This window comes from Rhynchophorus ferrugineus, unplaced genomic scaffold (assembly GCF_030347505.1).
Source record: "Rhynchophorus ferrugineus isolate W39M unplaced genomic scaffold, kcgeb_rfMv2 rfM5, whole genome shotgun sequence".
NCBI lineage: Eukaryota > Metazoa > Arthropoda > Insecta > Coleoptera > Curculionidae > Rhynchophorus > Rhynchophorus ferrugineus.
This window is the reverse complement of record NW_027472584.1, coordinates 25,965,921-25,986,781: the sequence shown is the minus strand read 5'-3', so window position 1 is coordinate 25,986,781 and position 20,861 is coordinate 25,965,921. Positions and strand designations below refer to the sequence as shown.

The following is a 20,861-nucleotide window of genomic DNA, read 5'->3' as shown; positions in this document are numbered from 1 at the left end:
AAATATCTTTTATTAATTAAAAGATAATAACATTTAATAAATACTACACAAAAAAGCTATATACATGAAAAAAAAGGAGTCAAATAACATAACACGTGGTATTTTAGTTAGATTAACAATATTATTTTATATTATTACTTTATTTTATCGTTTACTAGTATATGGTACTTTGTAATTTAATTTAAGAATTTTATAAAATACTGAAATGATAATAAATAAGAAATATTAAGGATAAGGCATATAAAAAAATTACCACGTGTCTATTAGTTTCATTCATAAAGTTCCCCTTAAAACTAGTGTAATTTATTTTCAATATTAAATCATAGAAGTTAAAAAAATGCTTTAAAATGTTGCTGGTAAAAAATACCCACATATTTTCAATATTATTACTAAATGTTTATATGGCAACGAAAAATAAAAAATTATTTTTAGCACTTATCGAATTATGAAATACGTGTTCTGTCTGTAAATTTGGTATGAATCACGTGTTCTTGTTATATGGAATTATCCGAAAAATGGCAATAAGACTATTTTTATTCCATATGAACTTAAATTGGAATAATGTATGAGTATTTTTTTGTGCCAATATCCTAAATTTTAAAAATACAGATTTATTAATAGATATTTTTAAAGCACGTGGTAAAAAATTATATTAATGAAAAGAAATAATTATAAATTATATTATAAAGATAATATTCAATTTTTTTTTAAACCATCTATAAAAATGTGAAAATTAAAAAAATATATTTGTGTAGATTAATCTATAGAATTCTTATCTCAAGCACTTGTTTTTGATCCAGGGTACGTTGCTCATACAAGCGAAAAGTCGATTTTAACGTACTGCGCCGACTCGGGTGAACTCGTAGAATATCCGATACGTCATGAAATAATCGGCTACGAAGGAAAGGTCGAAGCTCAAAACCGTAGACTCTTCCTTTTTGACTGGCTCGTCGCCCGGTGCGGTTGCCGTCTCGTTAAGTTGTTAAATTTCAAGTGTTCCTTATATTTTTAAGTTTCATCAACGTTTGCATTTAAATAATTCCAAACAGTAAGTACATTAGTGTATATTGAAACATTTGAGATATAATTTATTGAATTTGCTTCTATACTTTCTGGAAAATTCTTCTTTCCTTTGATCGTGCACCACGTGTACGCGTTCTTCGGTAATGGCCGCCATATGTTGAAATCAATTTCTAACTGTTTTAACACACCTTTACCGGTGTTTCTCCAACGTTAAAATAATTTAATTAATTTATTTTTTATATGAAATACATTTCCGGCGTAAAATATTGGCGTGGGTATGTTTTAACTTGGTACCGGCGTATACTTACATCTATTTTAATTACTGTTAATATTCTAATGTCCACCTGTTGGTTTACGATTGCAATTTTAATAAAATTCTCTTGAGAATTATTGTTGTTACTATGATTATCGTTTTTTCCAGGTCAACATGGGTAAAGAAAAGACTCATATTAACATTGTCGTCATTGGTCACGTAGATTCTGGTAAATCTACTACTACTGGCCATTTGATTTACAAATGTGGTGGTATCGACAAGCGTACCATCGAAAAATTCGAAAAGGAAGCCCAGGAAATGGGTAAGGGTTCCTTCAAATACGCTTGGGTATTGGACAAACTTAAGGCTGAACGTGAACGTGGTATCACCATCGATATTGCTTTGTGGAAATTCGAAACCGCCAAGTACTATGTTACCATCATCGATGCTCCTGGGCACAGAGATTTCATCAAGAACATGATCACTGGAACTTCACAAGCTGATTGTGCTGTACTTATCGTTGCTGCTGGTACTGGTGAATTCGAAGCCGGTATCTCCAAGAACGGTCAAACCAGAGAACACGCTTTACTTGCTTTCACCCTTGGAGTAAAACAACTTATCGTCGGTGTTAACAAAATGGACTCCACTGAACCACCATACAGTGAATCCCGTTACGAAGAAATTAAAAAGGAAGTCTCATCGTACATCAAGAAGATTGGTTACAATCCCGCCGCTGTTGCTTTCGTCCCCATCTCCGGATGGCACGGAGACAACATGTTGGAAGCCTCCACCAAGATGCCATGGTTCAAGGGATGGAACATTGAACGTAAAGAAGGAAAGGCTGAAGGAAAGACTCTCATTGATGCCTTGGACGCTATCCTTCCACCCTCTCGCCCCACAGACAAACCTCTCCGTCTTCCTCTCCAGGTAAGTTCAAGTTTAAACGATATCGATTGACTTTATTTTCATTTTAACTTTCTCTATTTCAGGATGTTTACAAAATTGGTGGTATCGGAACAGTACCAGTCGGTCGTGTTGAAACTGGTGTCTTGAAACCTGGTATGGTGGTTGTATTCGCTCCAGCCAACATCACCACTGAAGTTAAATCAGTTGAAATGCACCACGAAGCCTTGCAAGAAGCTGTACCCGGAGACAATGTTGGTTTCAACGTTAAGAACGTCTCAGTCAAGGAATTGCGTCGTGGTTACGTCGCTGGTGACTCAAAGAGCAACCCACCCAAGGGCGCCGCTGATTTCTTAGCTCAAGTAATTGTACTCAACCACCCCGGTCAAATCTCCAACGGATACACTCCTGTGCTCGATTGTCACACTGCTCATATCGCCTGCAAATTCGCTGAAATCAAAGAAAAGGTCGACCGTCGTTCCGGTAAGACCACCGAACAAAACCCTAAAGCCATCAAATCTGGAGACGCCGCTATTGTCACTTTGGTTCCATCCAAACCCATGTGCGTTGAATCTTTCCAAGAATTCCCACCTCTTGGACGTTTTGCCGTACGTGACATGAGGCAAACCGTTGCTGTAGGTGTCATCAAGAGCGTCAACTACAAAGAAGGTGGATCCGGCAAAGTCACGAAAGCTGCTGAAAAAGCTGCCAAGGCCAAGAAGTAGTCTCTGGAAACTTTTTATAATTTTCAGTTTTTAACCATTTATTTTTAATTTAAAATGACTTTGTGATTACAGTTCTTCTTTCAGACCAATAAATAAGATTTCCTAATGTTTCATCTTTTATTTATTTCACTCGTTTATTATTTTATTTTATACAAGTTGGGGAAACTGTTTGCTTGGCCTCCATCTTGTTTATACCTACATGGGAATGTCAAAATGTTTTTATTTTATATTTACTATTTTAATAAGGAGATTTGAATGAAACTATATTGAATTAAGCCATTTGAGATTCGTGTTTTTTTATTTTTTACATGTTTTACTACGTAAAGAATTGTCTTAAAATACGACTAACTGAATAAAAAATACTCAGGAATTTAGTAGCGATAAGTAAACAGGGTTTCATTTTTACATGTAAACAAAATCGAAAACCTATATATGCATCTAAAAACAAAATACAAATAAACCGTTGTTTTATACTCAGTACAATAAATATGGTGCAGGCGCCGGTATATAGACACTTCTATTAAATTTAATATTAATATTTTTGTTAAATGTAATTTATATTATTAGCTTTATTTTTTTAATGGAATCCACCCTGTAGTACTTTGACAGATCATGTTACTAGATTCTCTGTTCATGAACACGCATGCGCACGTCTAATCCATGAGAATTTTCATCAACGTTGCCATATTTTACCTCCATTTTCAATATTTACCTGTTTTATTTTTTACTTTTAAACGTAAATATTAATGAGTAAATTAATTTTAAATGGAATATAAATTTTATTTAAGATAACTAAAAGCTTTTCTAGTTCGATGTCCCTACATTTGGATTAAAAAATGCCAATATTTTTTAAAATACAATATAGGCTCATCAAACAAAAAAAGTTTTTGAGTAAACCCTTTTATGTCAAATTATAAGAATCCTTATTTTTGTATTTTATACATTTTTTATTACATTTTTATATGCATTATATTCATTTATATTTTTTATAAGGACGTAAACCGAAAGTTCTCAGTAAAATGGAAATCCCCAGTGAATAAAATATTGACATCTTACACCAGATACAACATAGAGGTAAGGACAATTCTAAGAATAATAACGTAATTATTTTCTATTCTTTTCTAACGTTATTGTAACAACAAAGAGATCATATTTTCTAAGGAATTTCTTTCTCGAAAGATGGCGCAGGTATATGATTTTCTAATTTCAACCAATCACATTTAAGAAAATGGTGTTTCCTCTACAAGGATATTCGTAGACGTAGGCAACACTGTAGTCAGTTCATAATGTCGTTCGTTCGGTAATGTCGGAAGAACAAAATAGATTTACATCGTAGTGTTGTGCTGTGTAAAATATTTAGTGACTCTGGACTTTGTTATTTTGAGTGTTTTTAAATACTATAATAATTTAATTACTATGAAGGACATACCTGTGGTTTGATAAACGTTGAAGGTAATATTGTCAATTCCAAGTATTATACTGCATCAGAGAACGTAAATATGTTACTTGAGTTTGTTTAACAAATTATTTTTGTTCAAATTTTTTTGTTCTCATTATGCTTTACCCTTCAGTTTATTTCAAGTTTCGTTTTAGTAATAATTTTAAATTTATTTCCTATTTTCTTCTCTATTTAAAAAATCCTATTATAAATTCTAGGAACTCACAGTTCCATTTAAAACTGATCGTAAACAGTATATCCCAAAATTAATTGTATTTCTCAAAATTTTCACTTGTTAGTAACTAGCTTTTTTTATTTGACTTATTATAATATAAGAAAGTATTCGCCGAGATTTTTAGTTTTTCAAAGCATTTAATACAGGATGCACTTGAAATTTCTACCTGATGCCTTACCCAAATTTCGAATTGCTTTCATAGGACCATATTTTTTGTTTATGTATCTGTAATTTGACCTAAAGTATCTGTTCGGGTGTTGATTAATGTATTTTAATTTCATTTCATAGCAGATGATGCTACATCGAGACTGAATCTGAATAATTTATAGGCATACCATAAGTATTTTTTATGACAACCAAATAAAGCTAATGTTTTTCTAAATATGTCATGTTGTTAATATTATAATGCAATTTATACTCCTTTTTATACTTCGGAATAATCTACACTGTTACTGGATATATTTAAAGTATATTTTCGAGTTATATTTCAGGCGAAAAATCGCAATGAAAATTACCAGAAATTGAATATTTTTAAATCAGGTTAAAGAGCCCATGTTTATTGATTCTGTTCTTAAAAATTAACAATTCTAATTAAAAATTACAATAGTAGATTAAGCAATTTATTGTTTTAATATGTATTTCCTAGTATTACAATTGTACTAATTACAAATTTTCAATTCCATATCATGTATGACTTTAATGATTTTAATATTATTTTTTATAAGAATGTTATCAAAATACTATGTAGATAATACTGGTATATTAATAATAGGCATTCAGAACTTCTACGAAACACAGCCTTTATATGATCTAATTAAGATATCAGACACAGTTATGTCAATGGGCTCCATCATCTATATAATATAACATCTTTAACATTGTTTAATTTAATCCTAAAATAAAGAGATAATTTTAAAGGAGTTTTTGGAATAGGAAAATCTTGTTCAAATAAGAGATTGCACAAAGATGTTTGGTTCAGGATTATTATGCCATAAAAATACATATAATATAACAACTATAAAGCCTTTAACAATTTGTAATTCTAAGTAACGTTCTAAGTCTTTCTGCTAATGGTCCAATTTCTTCTTTTTTGATTCATTCCTTCGTGGCGCCTAGCCTAATTGCAACCCTGCAAGATAAACGAATAAATGAAGTAAAATAAAGTTTTTATTAGTATAATTGTGGTTTTTAAGGATTGTAGTTTTATTAATTGTAGTATATTTACTACCAATATGGTTTTCAATCTTAGATACCAACTCTAACCATGGTGATTGGTAAAATCACAATTGGTCAATCAAAATTATAACTGATTGTAGAAATACAATTGAAATATTAATATGTATTTTATGTTTACCTACGTATTATTTTAAAATTATAAACGGCCAATATTTACATCAAACTGATTTTGAGAAAAATATATGCCTCCTATATTGTTGATATCAACGTTTCAACGTTCAATTTGATAAACTTAAGACCTCAAGCGTCAGTGCTATTAATCAAAACGGTTCACTAACCTTACATGTTATATTAGATGATATTAATCAATCAAGAAATTAAAAAAAAACAAATCGATTTATTTGTTTGGTCGATTTAATCAAGACAAACTTTTCGAGAAATCGATTTCGGAAAGATCTTCTATGAAATGTATAGAGAGAAAAAAAGAAATACGCTATGGTGCAGGGGAATTCCAAGAAAATTTTATCGCCAAAAGGTAGTACCTTCGTAAAATATTCGAAAGGCTAAGGACTCAGGTATTATAACTCCATCCGTTTTAAAGACATGGAAATCACATTATATAGGGCTTTGGTCGTCTTTATCACCTGTTAGCCGAAAACTACCTATCTTATTTATCGTTCAGGTTAAGATTCAGGTTTCATTTCGGAGATTTGGCTTACGGGAATTGATTTAAAATTACGTTTTTTTTCACGTTCATATAAGTTTATATAAAATATTCGGTGAAGAATGATCTCATCTTTTTGCATTTTGAGATCTTCTGTTATCTTATCCAATTTTTTCGTGATGATTTGTTTTTCTTTTCGTAAAAATACAACACACAACGTACAAGTACATGAGGATAATCAATAAGAATCATTATATTAGCCGTGTATACATTTCGGTCTCTTTGTCACCTGTTGGTTGAGAAAAATCTAAAACATATCTCGTTTATCTTTCGGTTTTTTTTTATTCGTTTAAATTCTCAACTAGCACGTATTTGGATTTTTTCTGTGACTTTAACCGAGAAATTGAAAAATTTGTATTCAACTTCGAGGGCTTTGGTTCACTAACGGTTTACACGTATAGGTCTGAATACGGAATCACGTCTTTTTATTCTGTTGAAACTTAGTCTTTGACATTGCCTGTTTATTTATGTCTATTTACGGATGTGTATTAGAATTTTAAAATACATTTTTATTAGTACCGACAAAAGTTAGCTAATACCGTAGCATTAAACACATTTTTTTACTTTGTACATGAGTGAAGACAGTTCTTAGAACTTATACATTTTTAATTTGTTAAAAAAACGTTTATATGTAGATTTTTTTTACCTTCTTCATATATAAAAAGTTAACAGGATATGCTAAGCGAAAAAATACTTTCCCAACTACTAACATCACAATCTTTTTCACTCCGTAAGGTTAATCTAATTTACTTGGTTATATTTATTGTTCTGCAGATAGTGATAATGAGAATGGGTAGTGAGAAGTTAAAATAATTAAAATTAAGATCTTTATCACTGTCTTGTCATGAAGTTATTAGCATTACAGATGGACTAGTTTTTCTGGAATTTTGGAATCTTGCTTTGCGATCATAATCGGGCTCTGCGTACTGTTTTAATATATTATTATTCTCATTTTAGCCTCATTCTACTTTACTTAGAATCATTGAATTTTTTTCGGATCATTCTAAAACAGATTCGAATAAATTGTGTTGTTTCTTGGTACCAGATAATAATAAGTAATTCTTTTCGAGTTCTATCAAACGATTTGTTACAAATACAATGTACATTTGAAATGTTTCCAGTTAGGCAGCATATTTCCGCATTTGTATGTAATATTGTAGCATTCAGAGTATGTATTTTATCATTGTATTTTTATTATGGGATGGAGATTTAAAGTTGGGTGAATATAATTTCGGTGCTTCCTAATAGATGGTCTTTATTTCTAATAATACTGCTGGTTTATTAATGTCGTATATTATAATTTTATAGCAAATATTGAATGATGTCAAGCATTATATACGTATGGTTTAACAATTTGATATGGCACGTATATTTTCTTAAGTTATCAATATTTTAAGTTTAATGTCTTTTGGTTAACAATACCCACTTTTTTACTTCAGTGCATTGACCAATATAAAGATCGAATCCGTTAAATATATCATTTGCGGTCTGATGACTGCAAAACTATATTCCCCTTCCTTTATAAAATATTGAATTAAATTGCTACAAAACGTATGGTGCGTATTTCTCCGTAATCCATTATTAGAAAATATTATTAAACGATTCTTGAATTCCAGTAAATCGAAAAACCGACTCTTTTGGCTGTGATAATTGTTAAGAAAATATCACCATCAATTTTATTTATCACCATAAATTCAATGTCGAGAATTTGGCAATCGCTTTCTTTTAATATTTGTTTAGACAAAAAACACTAGATAATATTGAGTTATTTTTATGAAAATTATATTATTTATAGTGATAATGTAACTTAGGCCGATATGAATTAACTTTGAAGGTTTTTAACAGTATTTAAACTCTTCACATCACATCTTTTTAGTCTGCTCATTTTTTTGTTATTCTACTAATATATGTTCCCATTTTCTATATTAAAAATAACTATATTTACATATTTAAATTTTTTAAATATTTGCATAATTATTAGATAAGTTTTTAACGAATATCTTTGTTATGTAAGAACGTGCTAAACGTTTCTTAAGACAATTTTTTTGAGACAGCCAAAGCTCAATGTTATCACATAAAAATAATCAACTAAAATGCATTGTTTATTTTAAAAACCAAATATTAATAACGAGAATATCATTAAACCTCTATAGATAGCTTTATTGACCTTTTTATAATCCACTATGTTTTCGAAATCGTTCATTGAATAGTTCGTTACACAATATCAACGTATTTTTTTATTTTATATCTGAAATAATAATGGGATTTTTCAATTTTGACGTTGGAAGCCTTGTAGCGGCCATGTTGCCTGTTTTATCGGTATCTGTTTAACTTGTTGTGGTGATAAATTGTCCAAATGATAAAATTTTATTATAAAAATTAGTGTTGAGTTCAAGATGAGTGGTTTGGTAAACAGCCAAGACTCTTACGTCAAAAAAGCGTTCAAAAAACCTGCATTCGTACAAGATGTAACTGACACAGGAGTATATAATTTCTTGTATTGGTTGGATACAAATAAATACACAGCTTCCTGCATTCCATTTCAACATTACCTACCCTTATTGCAATAACCCCATATATATTGTCGCTGCGTGAGATAAAGTCATTTCTCTTACTAATATAGGCGAATTTAATATTTCCTCTTAATCACTCGAAGTAATAGAAGAATATATGTTGATTAAATATCAAGTACTTTCTTTTAATCAGAATAAAATTCCTTGAACTGAACTACTATCGGTTTAAAATATGATGGGACCTCTATAAGCTATAATTCAAAGATATTGATTGAAGTGAACATACCTTGACATTTTCTATGGAAAACTGGTGTTACCATGTTTTATATCTTGATTAAAATGCAAATTAGATAGTAGTTAATTTAAAGAAGTAGAATGTATTGTCTGCGTATCGAGTTGCATTTATATTACCATCTATTAATTGTCAATATCGACCGTCTCTATATCATCCTAGACGAGTTATATAAAATTACTATTAATGTTAATTAATATTTTATTGGTTTTTAATTGAGAACGATATTAGGAAATCAGTTTATATCTTCATAATTAGTTCCTAATCAGCTGTTATTGTTTATGCTTCTTTCATTGACGTTTTTTAATTGGTAATAGTCCAGGAATAAAATAGAATAGTTTTTCGGAATTATTTGACAACGCAAATTCGTTTTTATTTATGCATTTCATAATATTCGGGGATCCATTACCAGATAATATGTTTAATGATCTTTTAATTCCGGCAAATAGAATACTGGGTCTTATTTGTTTTTTTTTCTTGGTGATTATATCGTTGTTAGTTCTGATAATTCCTAAGAAAATATTATGTTTTTAATGTTTGTTGATAAAAGTTGCCAACTATTTTTGTTTTCGTCAACTTTAATTGATTGCTCTTTATAATTAGATGGCGCCAGATATTATTCCGTAACAAAGCTCTAATAATTTTCTATGACTTACGAAAGACGTAAGAGACCTTGCATTGTTATAGTGGAATAAAATAAGCATCTAAATTGATAACTTGGTTCTTAGAAGCATTAACGCCCAGCTTTGACAGTACTATTCATACAATACACATAAAATTAAAGAGTAAGATAGAAGATAGTATTAAAAGTAATTATGAGTACTGTTTTCAAGATTTGTTATAGGAATACTTTTTTCCGCGCATACCTCAATTCAGATTTTACTCGCAAACAAATCCGTATAGTAAATCTTTGAGAGTTGAGACGCCCTGTATTTGAAACTGTAACTGATATGATGTCATTATAGAAATATACTTTCCTGTTTTCCATATTATTTAAACGAAATATTGCTAAATGTGCTATTTTGCATATATAAATTCGACAGTTTGGTTTTACATAATTATTAAACTGGTTTTTTAAAACAGCAGTCCTTAAACAGTTCAAAAACGTAATATTTTTCAGTTAAATACTATTGGAGACAACGAAATCCAAACGGTTTCCACTAATATATTCTGCGACAACAATTTAGATCTTATGTTGAGTATTTAAACAGTCTCGCTGAGTTTTGCTTTAAGAAGTGTCACTTCTATTTAATTTTCTAGCCTGTTATCTTCGAACCTTGCGGTTTATTATGTACCAATGTATTCGTAACACAAATTCATCAAGCGTTGTTATTCATCAATAATTCTAGGCATTTTTTCCTTTCTGCACTACGTAGACAACCGTTTATTTATCTTGGACAATTTTATTTATACAATTTCATGGCATCCAGGAAAAATATGGTTAATTTTGTTCACTACATATAATATCTGTTGTATTTACTGCTAATTAATTCTATTTTTTTCTGAATAACTATATAATTTACTGTCATTTGTGTTAGTTAATTCTCACATAATATAAGGATGCCGCAAATAATTTATATTTTCTTAATAGATGATTTTAGTCATATATCTCGTTTTTTCTTTAAAGGTAAACAGTCCGTAGAACATTCTAAAGATTGTTTTAATTAACGTGAATGAAACCTTTTCTCAAAATAAACAATTTTCAGAATCATCAAGTTGGTAGACTGCATATTTCTCTTTTCTGTTTTCTGAAATTTATCAACATTAAAACATAGCTCTTATTTTTTAATAAAAACGTTGATTTTTCAGCAACGTATTATTACTTGGTCCAGTTTTTTCCTTCATATTATATTGCTTTTTTCCAAACAAAGAAATGAAGCATCCATTTGGTTAAAATATATCTTTTTTTTGTTTTTTTTTTTGTTCGAAATTCAGCTCTTATTTTTTAATAAAAACGTTGATTTTTCAGCAACGTATTATTACTTGGTCCAGTTTTTTCCTTCATATTATATTGCTTTTTTCCAAACAAAGAAATGAAGCATCCATTTGGTTAAAATATATCTTTTTTTTGTTTTTTTTTGTTCGAAATTCATTTAAATGGTGTTGGTAGAGGTTTTATAAGATAATTACTCGATTTGAATATATAAATTAAAACAAATAATATCGCTTTTCCTTATGGTTGTGGTTTAGTTACACATTATTACAATGTTATATTCATTTTTGATGTAATAACATAGTAGTTTTAAATGTTTAATTATTAAATATCCCGATAATGTCGCAAAATCGTGTCAACTGTTCGATCTATCCGATTTTTCCTTTTTTTTCACAATCGGTAAAAGTTTCATAGGCGCCATAATATTCAAACATGGCCATAGTTAGATTATACGATCTGGTTTGAAATGTCTACCAGTTAGGGACATAATTCTGAAAACACATTTACTATTCAAAAGAGAAACATGCCTCTGAATAGCAGGCTTGGTTCTATTCAACCGCGTATTAGGCTTTTCAAGACTTGGTTTTCTCTTAACTAGAAATACAGGGTGGCCCAAGCCACGTCATCTTACTATTAATAATTTATTTTCACATTTTTTCATTAATTTTTTTGTTTCTATTCTTGTATTTGGTACATTTTTACTTTATTTATAATTTATAATTTCTAATCTTTTTTATAACCAGGTACTAAGTAGCTTCAAATAGTACAAATACATTCGATAATCTTTTTAGTTACATCTTACATTAGATATGTTTAGTTTAATTGTAATGTACAAATTAATATATTACTATTGTTCTGTTGTACTTGTATAAATATATAACCAAAAAAGGAGTATGGAGTATTATACTCCTTAAGCTAAAGTTAAGAATAACACATCAATGCTTGAATACATAGCTACGTAGATCCATTTGATATCGAGCTCATCGTGCAGTTCTTCAGTGGTTTTGTTAGTGATAAGCATTGTATTGGTAGTTAATCGAAGAACTTTGTTTTGGCAGCATTGGATTACTATTTGGTTTGATATCTTAGTGCAACCCCACCAAATAGGCTTTACAATTGACTGATAAACTAATATATTTGATCTTAGGCTAACTTCAGTTACATTTCCTTGATTTTGAGTCTGATTATGAGCCAGTTTTTATTTCGATGGGTACTAAATGTAGCGAATATGGTGGATGCTACAAACATCATATCCCAATCTGGAATTTTCAGTCGAACTATGTTGATAGAAATGTCTTTCTTTGATCGTTGATCAAATGGGGCTATTTGTTAAAGGTTAACAATAGGTGCAATTTTATTTCAGAAAACTTACCGCTTGTATTGTTATTTATCAATCTTTATTTATTTACTCCCATTTATTTATGGAAAACAATGTCAGCTGAATTGTTGAAATGTTCTACGTCTTCTTCGTTTATGTGCTATTATATGAAGTTTTATTTTTTTATATATGATGCACCCTATATATTAAATAAATTATAAAAAAAATATTCGATTGGATTTAACAAGATTTATTTCTGGACTTATCGATATATATCACTATCACCGTTTTGTTATGTTTATTTTGAAAAAAACACGTTGGATATTATTTCTGTTTCGATAAATGTTTGGACGACGCATTGACTGGCGTCAGAAATGTGTGGTTGATACCAAAATTATAAGCGTTAGACGAAAAAGGATTTAAGTTTAATAATAGCTATCGGCTGAATTGTATACGTATCAAATAGATTTCAAAATCTTTTGTCCAACTTCATGGAAACTGGTCCGTTATATATATTTTTTTCCTAGACTTCATTTCGGATCGTATTTTATATTTAATCGGGCTTTACATTGAGCGTATATCAATGGTATTCTGTTAAGACTCAGTTTCGCTTATCACAACGAACCTTTATGCTATTTATAACTTGATTACATATATTTTTAAATTAAAATGGCGATGAAAGATAATATCTGTCGTCGTTTGAAAAGAATCGATTTACAGAAAAATTTATATGGAGTAGAATTCGAATTAATTAACTTTTTTTTCTCGGTTGAATTTAGTAATGTAACTCGAGACATGAATTCGAGGTCAGTTGAAAAGTCCCCGGCCTGGCACATAGATGGCGCGTATAATTTTGACAGCTGTCGAATCATTAGTTTGTGAATTATAGCATTTTGAGTGAAGCAACTTTTCTTATTGTGAAAAAAATGGATAAAAACAAATTTCGCGTATTGATAAAATGTTGATTTTTGAAGGGAAAAATACAGTTGAAGCAAAAACTTGGCTTGATGCCGAGTTTCCGGACACTGCCCCAGGAAAATCAACCATCAAGGTTTGGTATGCTCAGTTTAGACGCGGTGAAATGAGCACCGAAGACGGTGAACGCAGTGGACGCCCAAAAGAGGTTGTTGAATGGTATCGAAAAGTTGGAGGGTCGCTATAAACAGTGTATCACCCTTGAAGGGAATTATGTTGAATAAAAAAAAATACCAAAAAAAAAGTGTTTTACTATGGTAGGCCGGAGACTTTTCAATTGACCTGTTATCTAGCAAATAAGCTTCCTTCATCTGAAAACATCTGTTTTCAGTATTATTCGTGACATTAAGCACATCCCCAGAATGAAGTACCATGTATTTAAAGGGGTCTTCAATATTGTTTAAAATAGAGAAACGATGTCGTGCATTGATGACTTAGAATCAATTTCTAGTATGCCATTTATTTTTCTGACTAATCTACTAACATTCTATTCACAATCATCAACTAATATTCTATTGGATTTTAAAATAATAGCTGATAAAGACGTGGAATTTGATAAAGCCGCGTGTAATCGACTGTGGTCGTTTGTTTTATTGAGTAGTTATCCATGCTATAGGTAGTGCAACTGCATCATGAATAATTTTTTTATGGACCTAGCGACAAATCAGAAAAATAGAAACGTACTTACTAGAGGATAAATATATATATATATATATATATATATATATATATATATATATATATATATATATATATATATATATATATATATATATATATATATATATTCACTTATAATTATTTATTGTAATTTTTAAACCTTCGTCGTGTCATCTAAAGTCAAATATTCGTGAAACGTTAACAAAACTAACAATGTTCATTCCAAAATAATTAAAAAAATAATAATAAAAAAAATGTTGATAATTAAGTGGCTAAAGAGTAAGTTCAGCGTAGTTTTGTGCCTTAATAATGGACGATAGCATTAACAGGGAGAAAATATTAACCATCTAGCCAGCCATCGGTCGTAAGAATGGCAACGCTGTGTTTATCGCCTACAGAGAAGAATTCAGAGAAAGATTTTTTCGTCTTGTACCGCGTGAGCCTTAACTAGATTTCATTTTAACAGATACAAGAGCCGATTATTTGATATGGTCGGGCTATTTGTTCAACTAACGCTATAAATATTTCAATGGAAGTCAAATTGATGGTGGTGGTGTTGGAGAGATTCAAGCGAATTATTATTTCGTTCGACCAAGTCGATTTTTATTTGACGTTCATGATACCGGTTAGAGTTTCGAAAAAAAAAATTATACAAAAAACAGTTAGCAGTTATTGCAATTATAAACACGTTAGAATTTTGATCGCTAGGTCATATCAAGTTGATTATAGACCTATATATTTATAATACGAAGTTATTTTCGTATTGTTTAAGAGAATTTCAATTATTTATAAGATGTTTTATAGAACCGATAACTGTTTGTGAAATAGTTTTAAACCAATAGGATGACGCAAATAACGTGACATTTTTTACAACACTTCAAGTCACACAAATCTTACAATATCCAAGTTTCAATTCTCAAAAGAAGTTATTACGAAAACGCCTTTAGAACTTTTATTATATTATACGTCTTTAGTGGCACCACCATTATATTTCTTGGACATAAAATATTCTGAAGAATGAATTATGGCTAGTTCAAGTGTTTTATTGTAAACGTCAGACGAAACTTCAGAAATATAAATAATATAAAGAGAAGCCGTGGTGGCGCAGTGGTAAAGGCAACAGGACGGTCGTCCTACTGTTGCGATAGCCGCGGGTTCGAATCCTGCTGGGGCATTGTCATAAATTTATGTTTGGGATTGTCCTTAGGCAAGAGTGCAAAATCCTTCAAGGAAAGTGATCCCAGTCACGCCAGTAACCAAGCTGGGTAAGGCCGGATGTCTTCTGGGATGATTTCTAAAGTTGGTCACTCGCTAGTCGGTAGGCTTAATGCCGACGACCGTGGTTCGGAGCCCTATAAACTCCTAGTCCGTAGAAGGAGACTAAAATATATGTATAAAAAAATTAAGAGAAACTAGGGAGTAACAATGCTACGTATCTGAGAATCAAATCCTATTCAAAATTTATATATAATAAGTACTCCTTCCATTTCATTTAATTATTTATTAATTTATATTCAAATCGCGCAACTTAATGCGTCTTACTTAATATTTTAATATAATTTAAAATATTTATAAGATGTTTTCTTTTATCTGACCTTCTATCGAAGAAAGGTTCTTAATGTTTTTTTAATAATCTAAAATCAACTGAATAAATTAAGTTTGCACAAAAAGCCATGCGACAGATAGCGCTTACATAAATTATTTTATTGCAGTCATAAGCATGTCGAGTGCATTTATATAATCATTATTTTTTTTGTTTTTAATAAAGCTGACAAAATATCACTGGCTTTTATCTATAGTTTAATATAATTTGAAATATTTCCAAGATGGTTTCTTTGTTTTGACCTCTTATTTACGAATATTTATTTTCCATAATTTTTGATGATTATGAAATGATGACTAGTTGTGAAATTGTTTTAATATCATAGGATGATGCGCAAATAACGTGACCGAGTTTTTCACAGCATTCATAAAATCATTCGGATATCGTATATAGGTACGAGGGGGTGTCTTTTATATTTCGGGATTATGTTAAACATTTTTTTATTAATTAAATCTTACATTATATATGCTTAGTACTATCTTAATTTACAAATTACTATTATTCTGTTGTACTTGCATTAATACACAAACAAGGCGAGTACGGTATTAATATATCAATATGTGTTTCTCAAATTAAAATAAAACTAATTTACTTAAGCTAAAATTAAGAATCCACTTACACACTAAACAAGTTCGTGTGGTTTGGTTTGCTTCGATCTTCTGATTTCCCGCGTGTTGTCCAGTAGCTGTATTGCTGCCACGTTGCTGTTATTCAGCAACCTTATTTCATGTTTTAGGGCGAAATTTTGAATCACTTCGTGTATCCATTTGATTTCGAGGCCATCGTGCAGCTCTTCGTTGGTTACGTAGCCATAAGCATTAAGTAATTAATCGTAAAACTTTGTTTTGGGTGCGTTGGATCACTAGTTGGTTTGACGTTTTTGATTCCATATTTGCAGCCATAAGTCTAAATTGGCGTTATGATTGATTGACTTGGTCAAGTTGAAAGTATCTTCCGACTAACCAATACAGTTGCTTGACTTTGAGTTTAATATGCTCTGCTTCTTGTCTAACATGATGTTTTCAATTTAACCTTCCATCGAGATACATTCCGAGGTATTAACTGATTCTGCTTGAGGAATCGGGCATACGTCAAGTGATAATTAGGTTTTTGTTATTTCGCGGCAACGCAAAATTAACATGGACAGATTTGGAGCTATTAAGCCGTATTTTCCGGTCTCCAGTCCATTTGTGGATCTTGTTGACCGCCACTTCTACTTTTTCTTCAGCCTTAGACAGAGATACATCTTTTGCCATCATAACTGTGTCGTCGGCAAATGTTCCAAGTACTGTTTATTTTGTTGTTGGGATATCAGCAGCGTAGAGCAGATAAAGGAGTGCTCCCAAGACACTACTCTGTGGAACTCCAGCCGAAATAGGTTTAAGTATTGAGAATGCTCCTTCATGCGAGACTCTACATTTTATTTTGGAAAGATATGATTCCAGCAGTCGACAATAATTCCGCGGTGGCAGTTTGATCATTTTGTAAATTAATCCCAAATGCCATACCCACTCAAAAGTTTGTGAGACGTCCAGCAGTATATAAGGGCAGTATTTCTTCAAAATTGTTTCAACAGCCACTGTTACTCTGTGCTCTTGGTTGATTGTCGAGTGGTGATTGCGAAGTCCAAACTGAAAATCTGGTATTTCTATAAATGGTTTAATACGTTTTATGAGCAGTTTCTCAAATAGTTTTGATATCGCAGATAGCAGCGAAATAGGGTTGTTATATGTTATACGTTAATGTATATATCAACATTTTTGACGATATGTTATCCTTTTGGAGAAATTATTGATGTGAATTAATTCAACTAAAGTGTATCAATTTAATACAACTTTTGGATTTCACAAATAAGCTTTAATGGTATTTTTGGAATACTTTCTAATTATTTTTTTAATAAAATTCCCTAAGATTTGTAAAATCGACTATGTTATCTAAGTCTGCTAAAGAAAAAAAACCGTTTATGACGTTCAACACGTTAAATAAACATAAACACAATAATCTTCTAGATAAATCTCTCGTACGTTTTGGTTTTCATGGAAAAACTCACAATCCCGAGAAGCGACTGACAGATTTTCTAGTTTTGTATAGGAGCCAGGCTATTCCGTTACATATATACCATAAACAGAAGAAAAAATGTTTCAATTTGCATTTTGTATCCGAAGCCAGTTTCTGATGAAACAGGCTAAAAGTCGTTATACCTTAAAATTGTCGATCCAGTTTAACAGTGATGGATTTTATTTAATCTATCGTTGAATTAAAACGGAGATATTAAGACAGTTTTAATTCTTAGGAGGTTTCAAGAACGACCATGAGAAAGCATGAATATTTATACGGAATTTCTTGGAAATTATTCAAATATATTTTGATCATTAGATGTAAAGCCTTAGAAAGTATCTGAACACTAACCGATTTTAATATTTCATCAAGCTCTGCCTTCTATCGTAGCTCCACCAAAAATACCAACTTATTGTTTTAGCTCTCTTATTTTGTCTTAATTAGGATACAAGACATTATACAAGGTGTTCCCTAAATAAAATTTGAATAACTTCTGTTTTAAATACAATGGTTTTTTTTTCGTGAATTTAGTACGGTGAACTAAAACGTTTAATGAATTTTTTTAATCACTAAGTTATTTTTCAAGTATTGTAGCCATTGATAAATGAAGTCTGCTGTGCTAAAATTATCGTTAATTTTTTTCGGTTTCAAACTTCTGTCTACAATAGAAAGTTAATAAACACGTCATTTATTTACGTAATGTAGTTTTTGGATATTTTTTTTTCGGATATATTAGAAAATCTATTGCTAGGCGTACAAGCAAACGTGCAACTATGCTATCATTATAATTCCGGTTAATCAAATCTTAATCAATTCTCGAAAAATAATATTTGCTTTAAAATTAAAATATCTACGTACATTACTAATGATATCTTAAATAATATGATGGTATTTATTGATGATCATTTCGTAAATTGTATAAAATACCCTCATTAGTCTTTTTTGTTGAAACATTTATTGATTATAGAGAGTTGTGGTATAGCGTCATAGTTTACGTCAGCTTTTAAAGGTATTATCTGATGAATTTTGTAAGAAATGCTATCAATTTAGTACAGTTATAATCAGTTTAACAGATATTAATGATAAATAGTGATTATTTTTATTTTCGTTATTATCTTGGAGTTATTTGTATGAATGAAGTACAACAAATATAAACAACCAGAGATCTTTATAGCCGCCAAATTTTTAAGTTGTTGATTTGTCAAAGAACTGTCTTAGTATAAATAAGATATTATTTTTAAACCTCAAAGCTTTGATGAGGTCAGAAATGGTGAGAAATGTTTAGATGATTTGGTTTCTTTTCACTTCTATAATAATACTATATACTAATATATATATATATATATATATATATATATATATATATATATATATATATATATATATATTATAACATCTTTATTACAGTACAATCTTAATTTACAATTAATTTATTACTACTTTTCCTATGTACTTGGATTAATTAACAAGCAAGACGAGTGCGAGAAAATACATCAGTATGTATTCCTCAATTATAAAATTACAATTATTTATTAATTATTAACTTATAGCTATAGTTTACACTAATAATACACACTAAATGTTCACACAAGTTCGTATGGTTTTGTTCGTTTCAATCTCCTGACATCCTGTGCGCTGTCCAGCAGTTGTATTGCTTCCACGTTAGAATGATTTAGTAATCTTCTTTCGTGTTTCAAGGCGAAATCCTGTACAACTTCGCAAATCCATTTGATTTCCAGATCATCGTGCAGTTCTTCATTGGTTACATAGCGATAGGCATTGGTAATCAATCGAAGAATCTTGTTTTGACAGCGCTGTATGACTAACTGATTTGAATTTTTAGTGCAACCCCATATTTGCACCCCATAGGTCCAAATTGGCTTTATAATTGTATTATAGATCAACCTCTTTGATTTTAGATCAAGTTGAGAGTATCTCCCGACTAACCAATATACTAATATATGACTATGTATTTTTGCTATACTGATATATAACTACATGTGTTTTTTTAGTTTATATTCTTATACATTTTACATTATGAGTGTATTGGTCCAAACAATCTCAAGAACTAAAAATTATTAATTTATTATAAAGAAAATAAATACGAATCATTTAAATGAATCCTGACAAACCGACAGGACAAGTTGGATTCTACAGGCCTATTTCGCTACTACCTGCGATATCAAAATTATTATAGAAATGCCATATTTCCAGTTTGGATTTCGAAATCACCACTCGACAATCGATCAAGTGCACAGAGTTACAGCGATTGATGAAAAGGCATTGAAAGTAAAATAAATACTGCCCTGCAGTGTTCCTGAACATTTCACAAGATTTTGACCGGGTATGGTATTTGGCATTATTACACAAAATGAGCAAATTGCTACCGCGGAATTATTGCCTACTGCTGGAATCATATCTTTTCGAAAGAAAATTTAATGTTATTCGGCTGGAGTTCCAAGTGTCTTCGGACCACTCCTATATCTGCTCTATACTGCTGATATCCCAACAACAAAAGAAACAGTACTTGGAACATTTGCCGACGACACAGCTATCATGGCAAAATATGTATCTCTGTCTAAGGCTGTAGAAAAAGTACAAGTAGCGGTCAACAAGATCTACAAATGGACTAAAGACTGGAAAATACAGCTTAATAGCTCCAAATCTGTCCATGTTAATTTTTGCGTTGCGGCGAAATGACGATAACCTAATTATATCACTTTACGGATGCCCGATTCCTCAAACAGAATCAGCCAAGTACCTCATAACACCATGTTAGACAAAAAGCAGAACAGATTAGACTCAAAGTCAAGCAACTGTACTGGTTAGTCGGAAGATACTCTCAACTTGACCAAGTCAATCAATTATAAAACCAATTCCCTCGAAATCTAATGGATACACGACAAGGTTGCTAAATCATAGCAACGTGGGAGCAATTTTTAAATTAAGATTGTACTAAACATCTCTAATGTAAGATATGATTAATTTAATAAATTTTTTATCGGAATATTGTTTTTTCTTGTAAGTTTTGA

At 30.6% G+C, this 20,861-nt stretch overlaps 2 protein-coding genes and 1 long non-coding RNA gene across 5 annotated transcripts in view; 2 read left to right on the top strand and 1 right to left on the bottom strand.

Annotated features, from left to right (window-relative positions):
- Positions 1 to 787: 787 nt before the first annotated feature.
- Positions 788 to 3,010, top strand: Efa1 (elongation factor 1-alpha). The gene is made up of 3 exons (XM_076405272.1): positions 788 to 1,048; positions 1,445 to 2,203; positions 2,266 to 3,010. The coding sequence occupies exons 2-3, from the start codon at positions 1,451 to 1,453 to the stop codon at positions 2,902 to 2,904; spliced, it is 1,392 nt and encodes a 463-aa protein (XP_076261387.1). The 5' UTR covers positions 788 to 1,048; positions 1,445 to 1,450; the 3' UTR covers positions 2,905 to 3,010.
- Positions 3,011 to 4,176: 1,166 nt separating this feature from the next.
- Positions 4,177 to 20,861, top strand: part of dome (cytokine receptor domeless) — a 28,217-nt gene continuing 11,532 nt past the window's right edge. For both annotated transcript variants that reach the window (XM_076405268.1, XM_076405266.1), the window contains exon 1: positions 4,177 to 4,356. The gene's annotated coding sequence lies outside the window, so the exon portion shown is untranslated. The remainder of the gene's footprint in view (positions 4,357 to 20,861) is intronic.
- Positions 5,543 to 6,052, bottom strand: LOC143197102 (uncharacterized). 2 transcript variants are annotated; one of them, XR_013005926.1, is made up of 2 exons: positions 5,936 to 6,052; positions 5,543 to 5,706 (listed from the first exon to the last, which is right to left on the bottom strand). It is a non-coding gene; the product is annotated as an uncharacterized LOC143197102 (long non-coding RNA). The 2 variants fall into 2 exon arrangements; XR_013005927.1 differs by having other exon boundaries at positions 5,932 to 6,039.

Coding starts and splice junctions, on each gene's coding strand:
- Efa1 (XM_076405272.1), top strand. CDS start 1,451: ATGGGTAAAGAAAAGACTCATATTAACATTGTCGTCATTGGTCACGTA. Junction 2,204..2,265: donor CTCTCCGTCTTCCTCTCCAG/GTAAGTTCAAGT, acceptor TCTCTATTTCAG/GATGTTTACAAAATTGGTGG.